Below are 21,051 nucleotides of genomic sequence, written 5' to 3'. Positions count from 1 at the left end.
GACACTTTTCAGTTTGATCACAGCTGAACTTGCACAGATCATAAATGATGCATTTTTGTCTTGAATATGTCAAAGGCTGCAATACAGAAGTGTACAAGCCAAACTGTTTATTCTGCAGAATTACTCAGTTTCACACCGCATGCAATCAGAGCAAAAAAGAGGTGTTGGGAAGACAGTGCTTCAGGAATACAAATACTGAATGGATCTCAGCAAGCAATTTAAGCAGGGGAAGAGTCAAACCTTGCATTTGCTGCCAAACACTTCACAAATTGGATTTGCACAGTCCATGTTTCACCTTTTCAGTTTTGCTGCCACAGGCACAGAATTCAAGTTAGCCTAATTTTGACCTAATACCTGTGCTCTCCACATTTTTCACTGCTACAGTGTGATGTCCTTGTGTATTGCTCTCCTTCTGCACCCCATGAGTGAAGGAGAAGCAGACAAGAAGGCCTTCATATTAAATGTAAACAACTAAAAAGAGGACAAAAGCCCTGATACCTGCAGTTTCAGCCATAGCCACGGTCAAAGACAACCATTTCCAAAAGGCTGACCATTGGTGAATAGGCAGGTCTTGACTACCACACAGTTCATTATACTGTTTACTTTTCATGTCATGTCTCAATAAACAATGCTTACTGGTATTTTTTTTTTTTTCAAACATGCATTTTCCTAATAAAATTACTTTTAGCAATGGGGAACAAGAAGTGCTCAAGTCCTTTCCACATTTTTAACTGTTCTCTAACCACAGTACCTAATCACAGTACTTCTGAGTCATCTAGTTAGCATACCTCTTAGTATATTTAACTTCTGAGACCAGTGAGACTAAAATGTCCTTTGCCTCACTGCATATGTCAGTCTCAAGGAAAAGCAACTACATCAAGCAAGTATATCAATGATAAACACAAAAGCAAGTACATCAAGCGTTTTGCACGTCAGTTTGAAATTTGTGGGCTCTTACCAGCTATATGATTGTTTTATTCTTATTCTTTTCAGAAGAAGACTGCAGTCAGCTCTGTTATTTAAAGAGAGACAGCAAGTACCTCTCCTTAAGTACTGACTGTACTGTAGGACAAATGCTTCCTTGCGTAGGTAGCTGCAAGCTGCACAGTAAAATGAGGTCACACAACCCAGAACAGGCAGAGGATTTCATAATGCAAAAAGGTATTTCGTTGTTTCTCCTTTTTTGAGACAGGAACACATCCAAGATTGCAAGTTATAAATATAGTGGTCACAGCACCAAGCCTGCCAGAGTCCAATAAGCACTTGGACAATGCTCTCAGGCACTTTTCAGGTGTGATTTTTGGGGCTGTCCTGTGCAGTCAGGAGCTGGGCTCTCTAAGCCTAACTGGTCCCTTCAAACTCAGCATATTCTATGATAACTCACTAATGCTTTTGGTTCTGCCAATGACTGGCCCACAATGCACTGCCAGGATGACTTGCTACTTTGCCCTTTTACAGTGGCATACTCAGACTTTGTATTTAGGCTCTGAATGGACATTTACAGCACCAGTTTCCCAAGACACGGTACAGAGCCCTTATACATGTCATGTTACACAGTGCACAGGAGAACAGGGGAGACAGAAGAGCAGGAGAAACACTACAACTATGTGCTTTTATGTACTGCACACCTTTCAGTCTGGCTTTATTTCTCCATAACTTTATTTCTTCATAACTTTCAAATCAACACAGTCGTATCTTATGTAAGAAGAACCTGCTGCTTTATGACTTCATCTGGGCAAGGGAAATCACAAAAAGAAGTCACCACTGCAGGACAGCAACTTCAAAGAAGACAAAAAAAGAAGAAATCCTTCTGCTGGTGAAGTGGCCTGTCCCACTCCTGCTGCACATGCTGTGCTGCCATGCTCTCGCAGTAGGTGCTACACCTCGTCCAGCCCCAGTCAGACACAGGAGCAGCCAGTCTGGTTTGTCAACTTTGGCACAGGCAGTGTAGACAAGGGGGAGGGAGATGCTGCCCGTCTGACACCCAGCTGTCTGCTGCCAGAGGCCATCTATTCAGCTTGTAGCTCGATTTAAGTCCAGCTCTGCTCACTCCATAGTGGAACTCTGAAGAAAGGAGTATTTCCCCCCTTTTTTCAATGAAAACAGTTATTACAGAGGAGAGAGCAGAATAAATACCAACGTAAAGAGGATCACCGTGAAGTTGACTTTGGAGGTTAAAGGCAGCTTTATAGCCACAACAATTCTTGAAAAACATATTATCACTCATAAAGGTGAAAATCTGCTTTGGCAAAACCAGATGCCAAAATTTGTGTGCCTTCACCCTGACAAGTGCTAGACTGAAGAGAGTGTGGTGGGTGGGAAAATAACCAAAATCTCTGTTCACTTTTCAGCATAAGAAAGTAATTACTATTGGGTCTATATTTACAGCTGAGCAAATAGGCATTTCTATCAGCCATTCTCTCGTATATCCCTTTCCGATTTTAACAATAATTCCAAGAAAGCATTCTTTTTTGCTGCTTAAATGCTCCCCAAACTAGATCCCCTGTCTAATCCTCACCTGGTCCAAAGAGAAAACAGTTTCCCCAAGCTACCAGGGACCAGCCTCAATCAGCTGAAGGCCTGGCACAGCACACACGCACATGATCATTAATTAGATGGACTCTGAGAGGCAAGGACAACCCCGGCATCTTTCAAGGGTGTGCAGTCCTGCATCCCACAGAGATGCAACAGTGGTGGGGATGGAAAACAACAGCTGAAAGCAGCCACAGTGTTATTCCTGAAACAACCAACTCCACATCTAATTGAGTCCCTCAGGCTTTCAAACTGATGCAGCAAATGGAAAACAGAGAGGCAGCTGAAAAGCCTGGGGATATTCTCCTTCAGGGACAGGGGCACATCAGGATTTTAGGAAACAGGTAAGGGGATAAAATCAGCTGACAAGAGAGGCTCAGACTTCTACCTAAGCTTTTTCCAAACCCATACTGTTCTTCCATCCCACAATGCCCTCCGCAAAAAACACAAAAGAAAGGTAAGGAAGGGTTATTCAGGGATTAGTCAACTTAATTACAAATCAAGAATTTACCAAGTAAATCTCAGAAACGGAAAGAAGTAACAGGAACTACGGCAGAAGGAACTGCTGCAGGTAGCTCAGCAGAGTGCTTGGTACAGAGAAGCACAGAAAATGCACTTGGACTCATTCCAACAGACAATACAGACACATTTTCTGGAGCATGCAGCTTTAAAAATAGCTCACTAATAAAGCAGCATTTAAACAACAAAAAAGTAAGCACCCTGAATGACTGTTTTGGTTTTGGAGATTTTTTTTCATTTTGCTACTGAGCACCTTATATTCAGAAACTTGCACCTTAACTTCCTGTTTCTGCTAAACAATAATATCCACAACCTTTGCTTATCTACTGATTCAATATTCCTCTATTTAATTACAGCAAAGCATTATTTTTATGGGTCTGTCTGCAATCAAGCTTCTGCCCTTAGGGAGAACACTTTTTCACAGGCACAAATGTATATGCAGAAATAAGCCAATATACAAGCTGAATAAATGTGCCTACTTATTTTCATTTTTGTTCTGCACTCTAATCTTTTTGGGCATTTCTGAAGATGGAATTATTTAGAAAAAAACAGAACCACTGAAATAGAGTAACATATAGGCTTTTCAAATTTATTTATTACTAGGACCAAAACGAAATCTACAGTGCATTGGAAATAATAACATAATTTTCTAAATGTCTGGATAACTGAATGTTGATGTACAGTTCTAAAAAAGCACTAACATAATTTTTTTTCAAATAAAAAGGCAGCTACTTGAAAATTAATATGCCCAGTCATTTACAAGCTAAAGAAGGATGCATGCTAATGTAACCTACCTCCTCTCCATCATAATCATTTTCATTTGGTTATAAAACCATTTTGTCTAAAATGGAGTATAACAAAACAAGGATCAGATTTGTAACTGTGGTGCATTACTCCATTTCTTAACATGGTCATCTTAAATGCTCTTACCATTTCCAAAGGCTTTCACCTTCTGGAACTTATATCACACCTGCTACCCATTACTACATGCTGTGCAGCAATGAGCATTAAAACCACAGACAGTCTGAGCAAAATAGATTGTACTGGATGCTCTCTACTGTATCATATTACTAAGCCTGAACATCTTCACTGTTACTAACGAAGCACAGAACAATTTTCTTGGATATAAAGTCAAGTTAGATGGTGTAGTCCCCCTTTTTTATGTGCTTAATCAGACCACAGTCATCTTAAAAGCCTGTGAAATAAACCAAGATTTTATGTAACAATTATTTAGAACTAAGATCATACGGACTTTTCATTACATATAGTAAAATGAAGGGATGTCCTCACTGAAACACTACATAAGCCTGGTATTTCATATGTTGGCCGAGGTGTGACAGGAAAAAATATCTTAATGCCTTTGTCCTTCTCTTCTTCAGTCTACCCCACAAACTAGCACATGACTTGCCATCATTCAACCATACTGGCAGTTTTCTTAACAAGTGTGGTGCAGGGTAGGAATTCTCAGGCAGTGGAATGTTAGAGATGCTTTGGTCCCAGGCCTGCGTCCATGCAATCTGCAAGAGCATATATTGTTACCATGGTAGAAAACCAAAAATGTCATGAAACTGCTTGTATAAGTCTTCCTAGCACTCACATTAGTCTCCTGAAAAAAATCTTGCCTCAAACATTGTAAAGAAAAAAAAAATACAGAAAACTAGACAGACATCCCTTTTTGTGTTAAACTACCATGTGATTATGCCCTGCAGTGTTTTAAAGCACTTCACATTTTTAGTGGATGTTGAGTCTCACTTTCTTATAAGACTTCCTTTAGTTACAAGTCAGAGAAAACAATTAGAAGAAAAAATATAAAGTAAATCCTGGTAAGTCGGTAAACTTTACAGGATGTACATTTAACCCAAGATGTATTTTAAACCCAACAGCTGTGGCAAGCTATGCAACTCCTGTTTCCCAGATTGAGGACATTTGAAAGCCAACACTTTTTATGGCTTATCTTCACTATCCAGCTTCTAATTTATTTTTTCCATAATAAAATTAACACAATACAGGCCATAAATATTCATTCTGTTCTTAAAAATCGATTTTCAATAACATTATTGTTCTCATCAGAAGCTCATCCACAGCTGCTTGCAGAGTCCATTTAAGCCAGGAACACCCTGATTCACCCCTTGGAAAACCTTCACCACTTTCAATGGCAACAAAATAATATCTCAATTTACCTCAAAAACTACCCTTATTCTTTCTTTTACTACTGATTACAGTAAAAGAATTTTGATCACTGACTTTCCTAAAATACTTTCTGCCTAGTCTGGAAGCCTTTTGACTTTGTACTTGGCCCTCTGTTTATGACATTTAAACTGTTCAGAATTTTGAGTATGCTGCTCATAGTAGCACAAACACCTGAATTTCCAAAAGTTTAAGATAAGCGCTCTCCCATTTTTAGCCTATTTTATTATTTCATATGTGCTGTGTAAGAACAGATGAAGTTAAAATGGGCTAGTATTTTCATTTGAATGGCTATCCCACAATCCAGTGCTACTAAGCATTACGATTCTGTAAATTAAAACTAACCCAAAAATCAACAGAGTTCCTCTTTGAGAAAAATAAAGCAGTACATGCCCTGCAAATAAAAAACTGTATTAAGTGTATTTGTTTCCTCAAGAAACATACATTGTACAGTTAGCTTTACAAGCAGCATAGCACAAACTATAGAAGGTTACTAGTTAAGCAACTGAAAACAGAATTTTTTATAACTATTGCAAGCTTCTACAGCTGCAAACATTAATATACTCCTTACTCTTCTATGTTAGCTGAGCTCAAAAATGAGTAAAATGTGAGTGAAAATAGTAGGAATGCACGCTTAACACATCCAAATTAAAACAGGAATAAAAACTAGCACCTACCAATACAAAAATCCTGACATACTGAGAATCTTATTTCACCAAATAAAATCAAGGTATTCTAAACTGCTATGTTTAATATATTTAATGTATTTAATATAATTAATGTTTACATACTCAGTAATATGTGAACATTTGCAGAAAAGTAATACTCTCACTTAAGGTTCTTTCTCAAAGGCAGCTGTCCACATCAGGGAAAACAGCATCCGGTAAATATTTATCTCTTTTTTTACAAGAAAAACAAATACATAAAACAAAGCTGTAAAGAAATACCTGTAAACCATGGAAGTATCTGCAAAAGACTGTCTCTTTGCTCAGTAAGAAAATGGTTCCAAATTGAGTACAATCCTTCCAAAGAAATGAAACTGCTTTGAAAAACTTAAATTTCTGCTGCCAGAAAACAACAAGGCCTTCTTTAAAAAGATAATTTAAATTATAAACATCAAATGTTATTAAAATATTTAATTTCAATTAAAGTTTTTTGCTCACTGATTTAAACTAAGACCAAGTCAACAATTCAAATATTTTTTATTCTAATCAACCTACCTGGAGTAAGACAGCTCTGGTCTTCAGTATGTCAAGATTATCCTATAACAAGTTGATACTAACAAGTAGTTACTAGTTATTTTTTCTAGTGTATTTATTTTGATACAAAAAGGAAATACATACCTGCACCACAAGGAAGAATGATTTTGTTTGATGGATACAATAACTACAAAGTTAACTTAACAAAGTCCTAAGGAAGGGACCATGGCAGCTCTGGTAATGGCTGTAAGCCTAACAAAAATCCATGGGTTTATGCTGGTAGCTGCCACTTTCAATATAACTGAAAGAGAATAGACTGTTGTACCATTTAACACTATTTAGGAAAGCTAAAGTACAAGAAACTCAATAAAAACGCTAACTTCATTTTTTTTTCTATTTATGTGGAATTGAAGACTGGCTTTGACTGCTGTTGCTGCTTAGGGGCTGTAGCAGAACCAGGAATTCCTCACAGGGGAAGCCAGATGGAGTTAATTCTCCAGTATGTCTTTACAATTATTAGTCATGTTAGTCATTAACTAAAGCTAGTAAAAGGAACAGATCTTGTTTTAAATTCTGAGGCTTATAAAAGATTTTATTTGGATTCAAATAAACAGCTCGCTCTCTACATTTACAGCTGCATATAACCTCTGTCTGGACTTTCAGTATTTCTAAAACATAATGCAAGATCTGCCTCCACTCAGGCTTTTTACTTATGCCAGGATTTACTAAACAACTTCTGGAATGCCACTGGATATAGCAAAATTGACTTTTAGGGATGAGCATGGGTCAAATGCTGAGACAAAATTGCCCTTTCTCCTTCAATATATGAGCGCAACAGTTGAGATCTGGTCACACTGGGCTTTAAACTACTTCCAGTAGAAGCTGTTAGACAGAAAGCTTTTGAGTTGTTGGCAAGAAAGATGTTGGGTGAAAGATATGGAAATTCTACTAATATTCTTTTCTTCCAAGAATTTTAATGAAAGCCTGTTCTCCAATATTAAATGAAAAATTTGTCCACATGGAGTGCGGACCAAGTAATTTCTGTCAATTTCTGAATCTGACTGGCTTTGTCTTTCTTTTGACTCCAGACATATTGTAGATGATGAGGAGGACAGATTACCCCCAACACTGATACTGCACTCTGTTTATAGAAGAACCTCTCTTTTCCTCTTGTTTTAAATATAAAGCTTTTAAAACCCAAATGCTCACCTTTTTAGCACTGGCAACACATAGACACAAAAAAAGTGTTGATAAAAAGCCTTCCAACTTTTTGTGCTTTTATATGCAGTGCCTAGAAAATTCTTGACCAGTTTCTGCCAAGTTTAAACTATATATACAAAAGGACAGACGAACTTTGAAAAGCAGATGACTAAAAAGGCATGTACTACACAAAAAGACCCTTCTGAATACTCTTCAATGTTTTATCTTTATTGATGGTTCTCCCACACTTCACAGCATGTTACACTGAGCACACCAAAATTTGATGTGCTTACAGGATAAGGCTTGCTGAAATTTGGCTCTGGGTTCTGAAACATATCTACAAATGTTTTTTTTCCAAAGATTCAGACAGTTCAGACTGTGACAAACCGTGGCCAGATGAACACAACAGAGAAACTGTGAAAGATGAGAGAGAGTAAGAACGTGTGCCCCTCTGTGCAGAAATGAGTCAATGAGGGAGCCAGAAGCACAACCTACATCTGACAGCACTGGCTTGGACAGTGACCAGTATTTCTTCAGATAAAGCAGCATCACACACTGGCAACCACAGTGGAACAGCACTAAACACTGGTATTTCTGTCATTCACATGAAAATAAGTAAATATTCTAATGAGGTACATCTCTCTGTTGTGCTTCCCTACCTTCTGAAGAGCTGCCCAAATCTTTTGCAAATGAACTTATTTTGGAGCACTCAGTCTAGGCAGGTGTCCAAACTGGTAAAACATACCATTCTGCCATCAAAGTGTGTTCTTCTCTTCAGATGCTTCCACTACTTCTCAATATCATTCCAAAATACAGCTGCTGCATAACTTGAATAGCAAGCAGCTATTTCCAACTCATTTATTTTTATACCTTTTTTTAACCCATATACTTCTCTGGAGGCACTGAAAACCAAGATTTGATCAGTTAATAAAGTCTATTTCCCCTACAGCCTGAAGAGAAGGAAAACATCTCAAAGGAAGAATTAAATATGTTACAGGACTGTGTCTACATCTCTTCTCTTTGTGCTGGAACAGGCTAATGGTATTCATTACATACTGCAGACTTACATACAGAAATAAAAGTACAATGAGTAGTGACAATGAATGCCACGCAAATATCATTCAGAAATACACTTTTTTTGGTCCATTGTGAAAATTTATTATAAATGATACTTTAGGTACTTTAACAACATGATACTTTAACAACATTTTCAGACACTAAGCTGCTTGACTGGCATGAAAGCTAAAGTGCAACTTCTGCACCCACAGAACAGAAATGCAAATATACAGTGCAGGTGAAACTTATTTTGCATGTAATGTTGCCCAAAGGAGTGACACATAGCTATTATAAAGAAAAAGCACAATTTCTTAAGTGCAGAGATCACAGCCCCAAATGATTGAAAGGCTCAAATCAGGCCTCAAAACTGTAACTTGTTATCATGCAACCTAAACAATGCTATGATTCTATAAAAGATATTACATCTAAGAATAACTTCTAATCATTTGCTATTGTCCCATTTTGTGATTATAATCAAGTATGGGCCCCAGATAATAAATCCTGAAGTCTGGAGAAACAGCTTCATTTTCAAAAAAAATTACCAATCACAGTAAGGTAAAAAAAAAATTTGGGCAGATTGTGCAAGAATTTGCAGAGCACATGCACATACAAACACATTGTCCAGACACTATGAATACTTTTTTCTACATGGTGGGTCATGAGTTTAATGCAATTAAAAATTCTCTTGAGGAATCTCAACATAAAAAAAACTTCAGCAATTCTTTTCACACACATTGAAAAATCTTTGTTGGCGTAAAACCTACATACAAAATCAGCAGTTGCCACATCACAAAACCTCTCTTCATTATGCTAATGTTTCAATCATATGAAAAACACCCTGATGTGTGAAATAGGGACATCTTAGTGAGACAGGACAAAGTACAGCGAACTGCAGATCTTTGATCTGGCTGAAAGTGCTCTGCATTCTGATGAGAATTTTTGCTGGGATCCTAGGAGATGAAAGGATTTTTTTAAAGTCTGACAGTTAACAGAAGGGGGGAGGTATTGAGAAGAGAACAAAAAGAGGAGCACTGAAAGCAGATGACATCATGCCTCAAACTGGCCTTTACCATCTTACTGACATGTCCCACAATGTAGCATAGCAGTTTCCACACAGCTATTCTTGAGAGCTCAGGATCCTCTGTGGAGACAGTACGGCTGGAGATCCACTGCGTTAAAAGCATAGGTCTAAATATAATGCACCAATTTTATTTTAGGATCCTAAATGCATTATGGTAATGCTCCAGAATACTACTTTTTGAAACTATATTCTGCCTCACATCATAGATGGAAAGTCTCCAGTCTACAAAGCTAACAATGACAAGATCTGTCACTACCATCTCCAGGAAAACACCACACTGCAAGCATGGAAATGCCATTACTTCCCTCTGATTCTTCTCACAGGCAGTTTGCCTTTTGTACTAGGAACACCTTCCAACCTTATAAGGGGCCTTGGAACTGATTACCCTTCCCCTCAGGTTGCCAGAGGTTCCAAATACTCGTGAGAGGTATCAAATTCCCCTCTTTATATCCTATAAGGAGCTAAGGGGAAAACCACAGGGCTCTGGGAGCATTCTGATTAATTATGTTCAGGCAAATGCACATACAGTCAACTTACCAGGCCATGTACACAACATTTGTTTGCAATGCCGAGTCCTTCTGAGGACGTGTGTACCTCAGAAGACATAAAACATAAAAATCGGACATAAACCAGTTTTTCTCTGATACTGCCTTTCTCCTGTTCAGAAGTTTTGTCTCCTTAAATAAAGCAAAAATCGTACTTGGAACTTTTACATTAAGGCTGAAAAAGAGAGCTTTCTTGTCAAAGCTTCTCTGCTCCTTAACTCTCCCTCTCTACCACCTTCATTTATGTTTCATGGTATGGCCATTTACACAGGACATTTTTCTGTGTCAAACATCCTTACAGCTGCAAAGATGTTTTATAACATCTTTATAAAAATGTCTTTCAGTTCATGTCTCCAGCCTAAGTGCAAAATGTAAAGACCAACTAAAGGGTCTTGCAAATACCTAAATCTTCTATATCCCGAAGCTCAAACACTTATTTTCATTTGAGAGAAAATGCTGTTATAATTAGGATTTTTACATGAATTACAGACCTCTCTACACTGTTTCACATCCTGCATACACATTTTGGGAATAGTTTCATGCATCAATGCTGAAACGAAGTTTCCTTGAAAACTGATGCTAATATCAGCAAAAGACAGCATTTTGCCATACCAAAGGCAGCATCACAGGGACACACAGAAGAAAAATTACAGCCAGTGCATGCCTGACAAGCCGTGTGACACATCAATACTTTTCTATGCTCTCCATATAAACGACTAAAATCTGTATCAATTTGTGTATTTGGTACTATACAAATACAGTATCAGAGAGCTATACTCTCACCAACCATAGCAGAATTTTATCTTAGGGAAATAATAAATAACCATGATTTGTTTTGAACTGTAACTCTCCCTACTAGAACATGCTCTTTAGGATCGAAATCCTGTGGTTTTTTACCTGAGGTACTAACCAGGCACATATTAAGACTAAGAAGGATATTTACATGTTAGAGATTCCAGTAATACTCTCTCCCGCTTACTATGGGCCATTTTTTATGCTCCAACTTCTTCATCACTCTTTCTTTTTTCAAGAAAAAAGAACCTGTAAGATACATTACAGACACCTCAGTATTTGGATTTTGAGACTTAGCAATTGAAACTACTCCACTTTCCTTTGCATGCCAGGGAAGTCACAGGTGTCTTGGAATTGCTGTCCCTAGAGGGCCTGACTCCATCAGAGAGGACTTAAGGACATGTGGCATAACCCATTGAAGAATGTTACTAAAAGGTACTAAAGGGTTTGCATTTAACTGGCTTTACTTTTTTCTGTTTTCATCTCTGCTGTTGCAGGACGGGAAACTGATTTCTGACCACAGATTCTGGTAAGACTAGTGAGATCTTGATCAAAAGCAATGAAAACTCCACTAACCTCCCCTCTGTGAGAGATTCTTCCTCCTACTTTTAGTTTTAAACTACAGGATATTGCTAGTATTAACATTTCTATTGTTTCCATCTTGAAGTTCCAAGGTTCGGATACTGTCCCAACAGTACCACAGAATCAGGAATCTGAAATCTAAGGTCGTTATTTACTTAAAACTGTGCATATACTTAAACTAGCTATCCAGAAAACACCTTAACTAAAATAAAATCCTACTCTTATTATTTACAAATAACAACCTGGCATTATTTGTAAGGATGCTCTCTCATGTGCTTTGACAGGATGTGTTACTTTCTCCATCACAAAACTTAGTTCTCAAAACGTGTGTACAACTGTCATAAAAGAACTTATTTATTCTAGTGATCAGCAATAATTTCTGCCCTCTTAAAGTCAATATTGACAGGTATTGATATGAAGCAAGCAAGCAAGCATCCAACCTGACACTACCACAAAAGGTACCCTGTACACATCAATCAATACTAAAATAGTTGCTGAAAATCCTAACAACCCATGCATAAAGTGAACTACACAGCTTATGTGGGAAACATACAAGTACTAAAGGGATAATACATTTCTTTCAGCCTTGACTTGGTCATTACCACAGGATGACCATTCTCATTCTTCTGTGTTCTAAGGAAACAAGCTTCCTTGAACCCTACCCTTAGACATCCAAACATCTTGTAGCCAATTTAGATAAATAATGACTCAGACAACAAAAATGAAGTATCAGAAGGAAAAACTCTGAACAAACATGACTCCTTATCATTTCAGCATCTCTAACACAAACCACAGCTGCTGGTTGCATTAGCTGCTAGCTCAGTATCTCAGATTAACATGCTTGACAGGAGACAACGTCAGAGGTCCAGAGAAGGGCAGCCATAACCACAGAGAAGTTGGCAAGAAAAGCCATTGGCTGTGAGTTGTAAGACAAGTAGACGTGCATACTTTGCAAGAGACAAATCAAAGCCAAGAACCTGGAAAGGGTCAGTCTCAAAAGGACAAGATTTCATAGTATTTACTCATATGACTCAAAGTTCATGGTGGGGGGAAAAGATGCTTACTTGTAAAGGTAGTATTCGGCTTGGTCCACTTCTTCTCGTGAAGAAATGTTGTCAACAAACTGATTTAAAAAAAAGAAATAAAAGCTTAAGAAGGGAGCACTCACATGAAGCATATTAGAAGAAAACACAGTAACAAAATACATTTGTCTGGCACATTTAGCTGGCTGACTGTACTGTTATTCTTCACATCTTTGTTTGCTCCTAATTCTGGTTTCTTCTAGTCTGCTAAAACTCAAATCTTTTTAAATTGAGACAACTCCCTTCCTTAATTCTGAGAAACATTATGCATCTTGAAAGCCATCTGAGGATTAAACCCCTACAGTTCAGTATCCTGTATTTTTACTGTTCCTCTAGATCTTTTGCTCTTTAATCATACCCTTTTTTTTTAAGCATATATTCAGTTCCTTACGTTTTTTGATACAATTTTGAGTGACTCTTGACATGCCTCATTCCTTTTTCCAAAAATATTAATTTCCCTATAGTTTGCCTATTCATACTATATGTTCTGAAGCACAGGGACAGCAAAATTTTGTATTTCACTACACTTATAAATAATGGTAAGAAAAAATCACTCTCTCATGCTGTACAGCAAAACTGTCCTCTACTTTACAATCACATCTTCTTACAGAAGTCCCATTGTTATCAATTACTTAAATACAAGCCAAGTTCACAACTTGACTTTGTCTTATGGTAACAGTGAATCCCATTTTCCTGTACATTTTACTAACATAAGCATAAAGGTGTTGGAACACCACAGCACCTTTATATTATAATAACTTAGTTCAGAATAAACAAATATATTCTCAAGGTCAGTACTTCTCTTCACCCTAAGCCTAAGCTAAAAACAATAATTTCAGCTGACTGGTATTTGGTCTCCCATTTCTTAATTCTCTTTGCATGCTGTATACATAGAGATCTCATCTTCTGAACATGGCAATAGCATACCTGTGTGCTTTACCTACATTTCAGAAAGTAAGAATCTGATATTAGCTCCAGGTATTGCAAAATGGGGCTGTTTGACAAACTGAAAATACCATTTCTCCAGGCAGGTCAGCCCAAAGCAGGAAAGGAATAAAACTGATTCATAAAAAAGAGAGGAACATCCATTTCCCTCCTGCCATGGTCTCAGAAGCAACAGTCAACAATGCTTGATCTGTATAAATGCTTGGTCTTGTAACTGAACAAAGCATTCTGTCACTCTTCAGTTAGTGGTGCAAATTATCCTTACTAGTGGTATTACTAATTAGGGATATTACTGAGATAACTCAGCTTCTCTGAATAATTTTGAAGACTGAAATTATTTTGTTTTGTTTTTTAAACAAATGACATATTTGTTCTCCTTCCTCATTACAATATCTTGGCTTCTCTCCCCCCTTTCCAGATTAACCCATCTAGAGGATGGAACTGGTTACTAGTTCCAGTAAAAATAATGGCTTTGCTTAACACACATCAGCATTTGTTCTGCCTCAGTCTGCTACAACGACAGAAAGCTATAAAAGCAAAATATGTCCACCTCCACCTCACTCTGAAAGAAGCCTGGAACTGGAGGAAGGCAGACAGTGCAGAGTTCTAATTCAATGCATTCCCTTAGCAGCCTGGGTTCTTACACAGTGCCTGAGGAGGTTTTAAAGCTCTCACAAAGACAGAAATCACAGGAAGGCAGGAAACACATATTAGGGAAATACACAAGCCAGTAACAGCGAGGCCTGATTTAAAAAAAGAAATCTGCTTTAAAGACCCTATGGTCTGGGTACTAACTAATAAGTACAAAGTATCAATAAAACAGCTTTATGCAGCAGTTTAATAATATAACAAGACATTTATGATCCCTGAACTCCTAAGAGAGGTGGTATCATTTATTGCCTCTCAGCTCACTACACAGGCATTCCACAGTCACTTCTACCAGTTTATGGTTGGGATTTATTTCCTTACCCGGGCTAGTGTCAAAGAGCTGACAGGCAGTTTTCTTTCATAGGTTCTGTCCATTAAGTGGGCTAGGTCAGCTGGAGAAAGCAGAAAAAGCACGTGTTTAATCAACTGGCACAACAGGAAAATCTGCAGAGCCATCATATAACCTAGAATAGAACTTATGTCCATGAAATCAAATTCTGGGTTCTTAACAATTAAAATTGTATGAAAACAGTACTTTCAATTACTGTTGAACACTTTGACAGAAAATAATACATGAGAAAGTTCTCCAACTGATGATCCTAAATTACCAGAAAAAATGGGTAAAAAAACCCTATTCTATAAAGTGCTAGATGAAATTAGTATAACTAACATAAGTCATCTAAAACAAAAAATTAGCAGATGTCCTTAAAATTCTCATTTACTTTCAAGCCTAGCATATGCTGGACAGTGCTTTAGGCATGGATTTTTATTTTACAGTAAAACAATGAGACGCAGAAACATGTGGTACCATACTGATAAACCTTACAGTCACAAACAGCAATCCAAAGAAATCCTGTTAATCAAATAGGGCACTGTGCCAGTAACTAAGTAGCTTTACAGCATTCTGCTTCAGCAGTCATATAACAATATTAATCTGACCATGCAGGAACTTAAACTTCTGTCTGTCGAACAGGTAGCCAGCCATTGCATTTAATGAATTAATTGGAAGCTAAATTAATTTAATTTGGAGTTTTAGCTTTGTACTGTTCCTGGAAAATAAAGATTACTCAGATAGACTAAGCTTCTCAACATATGCTTAATGTCATCTGTTTGACCATCAACTGACAATAACAAATCTATAAGATTTAGGGACTTCAATCATACTCTTCCTCCATCTTGAGGAGGAGAAATCTAACACATTCCCTCTGCAACATTTCGAACTTGTTTCCTCATTTGAAACTGTTACTGAGTGAGTCACTCTTTAGACACCTCTCAGTAAAGATCACTGGCCATCCTTGGCAAGCTGATGGGCTGGCTCACTTTAGAATTAATTTTCCAAAAAGGTCAACCTGCCTCCACACCTGCCAGTGAAATGTGAGGTAAGCAGAAATTGCAGCACTACATCAGGACGGACTAACCTGCCTACTCTTGCAAAGTTGTCAGGGGCAGGACACAGCACTGCAACAATAACATGCTCTGTCTCTGAGGGATGCTGTCCTCAAAACAAGTGATATCACTATTTATTACTTTAAAAACACCTGTACCACAGTGAACAATGGAGGGTACAGTTTTAACAAAACAAATGGCATTCCGTGCTACTCTAACCTTATAGGTAATCTGTCAAATTACAGCACATGGATCAAGATTTCAGTAAAAAAATGACAGAGCCCTTGACTTGGAATAAAACAGTTGACTCCTGGTCTGTACAATGCTGCTGTCTGCCACATAGCAGTACTCTTTGTTTACATAACCATTTTCCTCCTGAGAAGTTCCTCAAAACACAAAATGAGCATTTATCCTCTGGCTGAGGGAAGGCAAACTTTTCATGACCATGAAAGCAAAGGGAAATTTGTGACAAAGCTAGTAAGGCCAATACCAGCTCCTATAAAAGACAGCACAAGATGCTGAGGTGATGTGGGCTATCAAGGCCATGCTGTACAAGATAACCACCAAAAACACAGATGCAATTTTTTAATGGTGAAGGAATTTATATGGGAATCCTTACAAGAAGGGCCTGTAAGTGCCTGTATTACCCATCTCTCCAGAAGTCACAAAAGTCATGATGAAGCACATGGGTAAAGGCACAGGGAGCATTCCCAGCAGTGCTAGAAGTTAAGAGAGTAGGGATGCTGAGACCAACTCAGCTCATCCAGATCAAAGCACTGGGTAGGTCCTGGCCTAAATAAAGTCAACTGTCCTTCACCATTCCTCATCTCCATTTTGAGACAGCTGGAAAGGAGTGTTTGCTTCAAAATCTGCTATCTTGGGTGATACAGCAATGTGGACATGGGACTCAGAGCTCACTCATCTATTCCAGAGCTGGTTTTATTATGCATCACCCTCCCTAAAGTAGAAGGTGATCTCTGTGACCATTCTGGGCCACACTTAAGCCCTGAGTTTGGCATTTTTTTTGTCTAGGTGCTCATGAAGATGAAGAGCCCACTCTAGAACACTGATTACTTTAGCAGAATATAAACCAAACTAATACAATGCCATGAATACAAGATCACAAGACTGTTAGGCATTATACAACAGCATCCTCTGAGAGATTTCACACATAGAATTTTAATGACTGACCTTTTATTGCTCTCTATGAAGCTGAAGCTCTCCATCACATCTACAGTACAGAACGCACTTATCTATGAACTCCATATAACACAAAACACTTATCTGTCATCTCCAGTGTAAGAGAAACAACAAAATGAGGGCTTATTAAATATAAAAGAACAGCAGAAAAATGAAGATAACGGGAAATCTAGCTTTGTTTTCAGACAAGTTGCTGCTTCCGCAGTAGTAGTATTACAGGAATTAATTGCAATGAGTGATTATTTCCTAGCTTGTTTTTTGTGAAGACACCAGACTTCTTTTTCTCAAATTCATAATTTGAAATAATTCAGCCACTTTCTGTAAATCAAGTTGGCTCCATAAGTTGCTTTTCAATAATCAAGATTAAAGCTTTTTCTTAGTTAAAGCATCCTGAATGCCCAAGTCTCCTAGCATTTTTGGTGGGAAAACCTGAGTGCTTACATTGGTGTGTAAACCAAACCAATATTTTAATGGCCAAATCAAAATTCTATATACATTTTAAAATTGTACATATTGCAAATGCTTTTATCTGACTCATCAAAAACACCACTAGTCTATGCAATCTCTCATACATGCAGCCTAAAAATATCAAAAAATAGCGTAAAAGATAAATTCCATAAATTTAATGTCTCTAAAAATATATTACTGCATATTCAAGAATTAATGGAATTGGTGAAACAAACCATAAATATAAGATTAGGTCATTTAATTTCAGGCTGTGAGTCCACAGAGGACTCTGCAACCCTGGTATATGAGACATCATGTTCACTTTTATTTTCTTTTGTTCACACAAACTCAACATCTTGTTGCCTGCAACAGGGTGGTTCAGGACAATGACTTGGAAAATACTGACCCTCCCCTTCCAAGTCAGTGGTTATGACTTCCAGCTTGGTGGCCCAGGAAATCATCACAGTTTCAGTTTGATTCACAGCCTGTACCCATCCACACAATGTAGCACATCAACAAGTAGCACATTATTAATATGTGGCACATCTGGCCAAGAGATAAGGTCACTTTTATTCTATTTACAGCCTTGTATTCTTAGAAGTGGTTCCTTCAAGACAGCATTCTGATCCAGCAGTTGGAAATGATGATACAACTGAGATGCAGTTTACCTGTCCTGGGAGTGATAAGCAGAGCTAATACTTTAATTCACAGGCTAACTGGTGCTATAAATAAAGCCTTGCTTTATTTTAAAGACCCAACTAAAATATAAAGGCCAAGGCAAGTATTTTGCATTACAAATTTATTTGTTCCACATTTATCTCTATTTCCACATAACTGGAAAGAACAACAGCTTTGGACTGAATAAGGCTTTGAATGGAAATTATTCATGTCTCTAAGGGCAGCACTGCCACCTCGTGTTGCAGATAAGCCAATTTAGGTACTGTGAATCTTTCTAACAAAAAAAAGAAATTTCCCATCTCACCTGGATTCTGCCATCACCCAGGATTCTAGTTTCCTTGGTACTTCATTTTTAATAAGTGGAGTCAGAATTACTTCTAGGCAGTTATCTTCCTACCAACAAGCAATTTGCAAATTCCAAAATAACATATTTTCAATTCCTATCTTCTTGAACAAAAGTGTTTTGGTACACAAAACACAGCCTTGCTCTTTCCCATACATTTTTCAGTTGTGAAGTTTGCTAAACTCATTAATACCTGGATTCTAAACTGAGGTTACATAGAAGACAATAAACCATGCCTTACATGGACATGGTAAATGAGTTTGTGTCTGAGACAGCACATCATTGCTGCAGAAAAATGGAACTGACTTTAAATCAAAAAATACTTCTTTTTCCTTTAGAAGTATTCTCACAACACAGTTTTGCATGACAACAGTTCTGAAACAACGTTTGAAACGCACAAATAAAAAGAGCATTTCCTCAAGACAAGGAACTCACTCTAGCTATAATCACCAGTTAGTACAGACAAGATTGTATGTGCAACCACACAATTGACAGCTACAGAGCAGACGTCTGCAGGGCTGTCTCCTCTCTGAAAATGCTAATACAGCTGACACCGTGTTAACTTGTTTTCTCTCTTCTGTGAACACAAAATGAAAATGCAAAGCAGTTCTTTGAAAATCATGCAATAGACATCTGCTTTGGCTCAAGACCATCAGCAGAGGAGCAGCAAGAACTGTGCCTGCCAAACAGTCACAGAAGGTCTTGCCAGGCCTGGATAAAGCCAAACATGGACTGTACCAGCACCAGCACAATATTTTCTTTGACAGTGGCTTTCTATTGGCCATGACATTTCTCAAAATAATTCATTTTCACCTGGAGGTGACTAGTTCAAATACATTCCAGGGCACAAATCCATGGCTCCATCCCAAAATACACTGCATGAGCAGTCCTACTGACAGCAAAGTGCACCAAGGTATTAACACTCTCTGCAGGATCCAAGCTACAGACATGAGGACCCACTGGCTGTTTCTAATCAATACATGTTGACAATTCCCACCTAAATGCTCACAGGCAAATAAAAGAAACAAATTAGTGCATAAAAACATCAATCTGATCATTTTGGCTGTCCTCCTGCCTGACAAAAGCCCCTGAATTTCACCTGATGATTCTTCCTTCAGCCTCAGAATCTGTGTTGCAAATAACAACCACAGTTCAGGGGCCCAGTCATGAAAGCAGACTGTGAATTAGGAGTCTCGTAAAATACCTGTGGTACAAAATAATAATTTAAAAATCTATCTTTAGTATGGAATAATGCTTTGCAAGACGCTTTGTATTTAACACAGTCACCAAAAGACAATGAAATGTCATTTCAAATGTAATCTGGACAAATAATTTAGCTATAAAATTTGCACAGGAGATCTCACTACTATTGCAGATATAACATATAACTTCTTGAAAATAAAGGTTATCTTCATTCCCCACCCCCTAATAAAAAAAAAATCTATTATTTAAGAAGACACTGCAAAACTCAAAGGAAAATTTCCTCTTAAAAATGCCATTAAATATGATTGTCCTGCAGTATTTACAGAATAGCATTTTTTCACACTGCAGTACTGTTAAAACAATGTCAATGAAGACATCAGTCAGAGACAGTCATACACTTTGAATATTGTGATAGAAAAATCAGCTCATAGAAACTGAACACTAAGCAAACAGGCAAATTTTAACTTGTTTCTGCACTATGGCTTTAAATACACATGACAAGTTTTTAACACGTTGAGCACTTTTTGACATAGAAGCTCAAAGGCATATCGTTTCACACCCTTTTTAATTTGAAGGATTTACAGATGGTAAGGTAACCAAAACCGAACTCAGGTTGCAATTAATTAGACAAAGTGGTAATAAGAAACAAACTTTTCTCACCCAGGTTATGCTCTTCTTTTTTCCTCTTTTCCCATTTTGAGCTATCCACATAGGCTGAAGAAAGAAGAGATCTTCGACCTAATAAAGAGAGAAATCACTAAGTAAGCTGGGTTGCTTACACAGCTCTAAATAAACACTTTAAGAGGTACCACCTTTTTCTGTCGTATTTGCCAAGTGGGATGCATTAAACTGTCTTTATGCCAGTAGCTATTAATGTAAAAATCCAGATTTTTTATATGTGGATCAGCTATTACACTGTAATATTTAAAACCGAAAAGCTTTCCCCAAAAGTTCTTTTTTCAGCATGAAACAAGTATTTCCAAACCTAAACTCCATATTTGAGAAAATATCAAATTTGTGAAGGTAGAAAAAACCCTCAACAATAAAAGCAAGTTCTTTGTAAACAAAAACCTTTTTCATGAAATATTAGCAATTAGCTAAATGTAGGTTAAAAACATAAGCAAAAAAAAAAAACCCTGGCTACACCAAACAGGCTTTTCTGTTGTTGCTGAATGGTTATTATTTCCACCTATAAAGGCATGTCTCACTGAAAATACTTTCATTTTTATAATCTCCATTCTTCCATCTCCTATGAACTGCAGACTCAACGAAATATTTTTGAAAGCTTTTTTAGAACATTCTTTGTACCACCAAAACTGCTAGAGATGCTATGCTAGCTTTTGAAACAAAACAGAAAATGCTTCAGCTGGAAGAATTTATGTATCAATCACAGATGATGAGGTCTTGAAAATGCACGAGGAACACC

The 21,051-nt window shown here is 37.5% G+C and overlaps 1 protein-coding gene across 1 annotated transcript in view; it reads right to left on the bottom strand.

Moving 5' to 3' along the window:
• MRPS27 (mitochondrial ribosomal protein S27) overlaps nucleotides 1-21,051 on the bottom strand; it is a 43,200-nt gene that overhangs the window by 20,715 nt on the left and 1,434 nt on the right. Inside the window, exons 2-4 of the mRNA XM_063422609.1 lie at nucleotides 20,286-20,363; nucleotides 14,690-14,760; nucleotides 12,758-12,816 (exon numbers count right to left, since the gene is read on the bottom strand). Coding sequence (XP_063278679.1) covers nucleotides 12,758-12,816; nucleotides 14,690-14,760; nucleotides 20,286-20,363 — 208 coding nt within the window. The remainder of the gene's footprint in view (nucleotides 1-12,757; nucleotides 12,817-14,689; nucleotides 14,761-20,285; nucleotides 20,364-21,051) is intronic.

The sequence above is a fragment of the Prinia subflava genome, chromosome Z (genome assembly GCF_021018805.1).
Source record: "Prinia subflava isolate CZ2003 ecotype Zambia chromosome Z, Cam_Psub_1.2, whole genome shotgun sequence".
Taxonomy (NCBI): domain Eukaryota; kingdom Metazoa; phylum Chordata; class Aves; order Passeriformes; family Cisticolidae; genus Prinia; species Prinia subflava.
The sequence above is the reverse complement of the archived record's forward strand: the minus strand, read 5'-3'. Positions and strand labels throughout refer to the sequence as shown.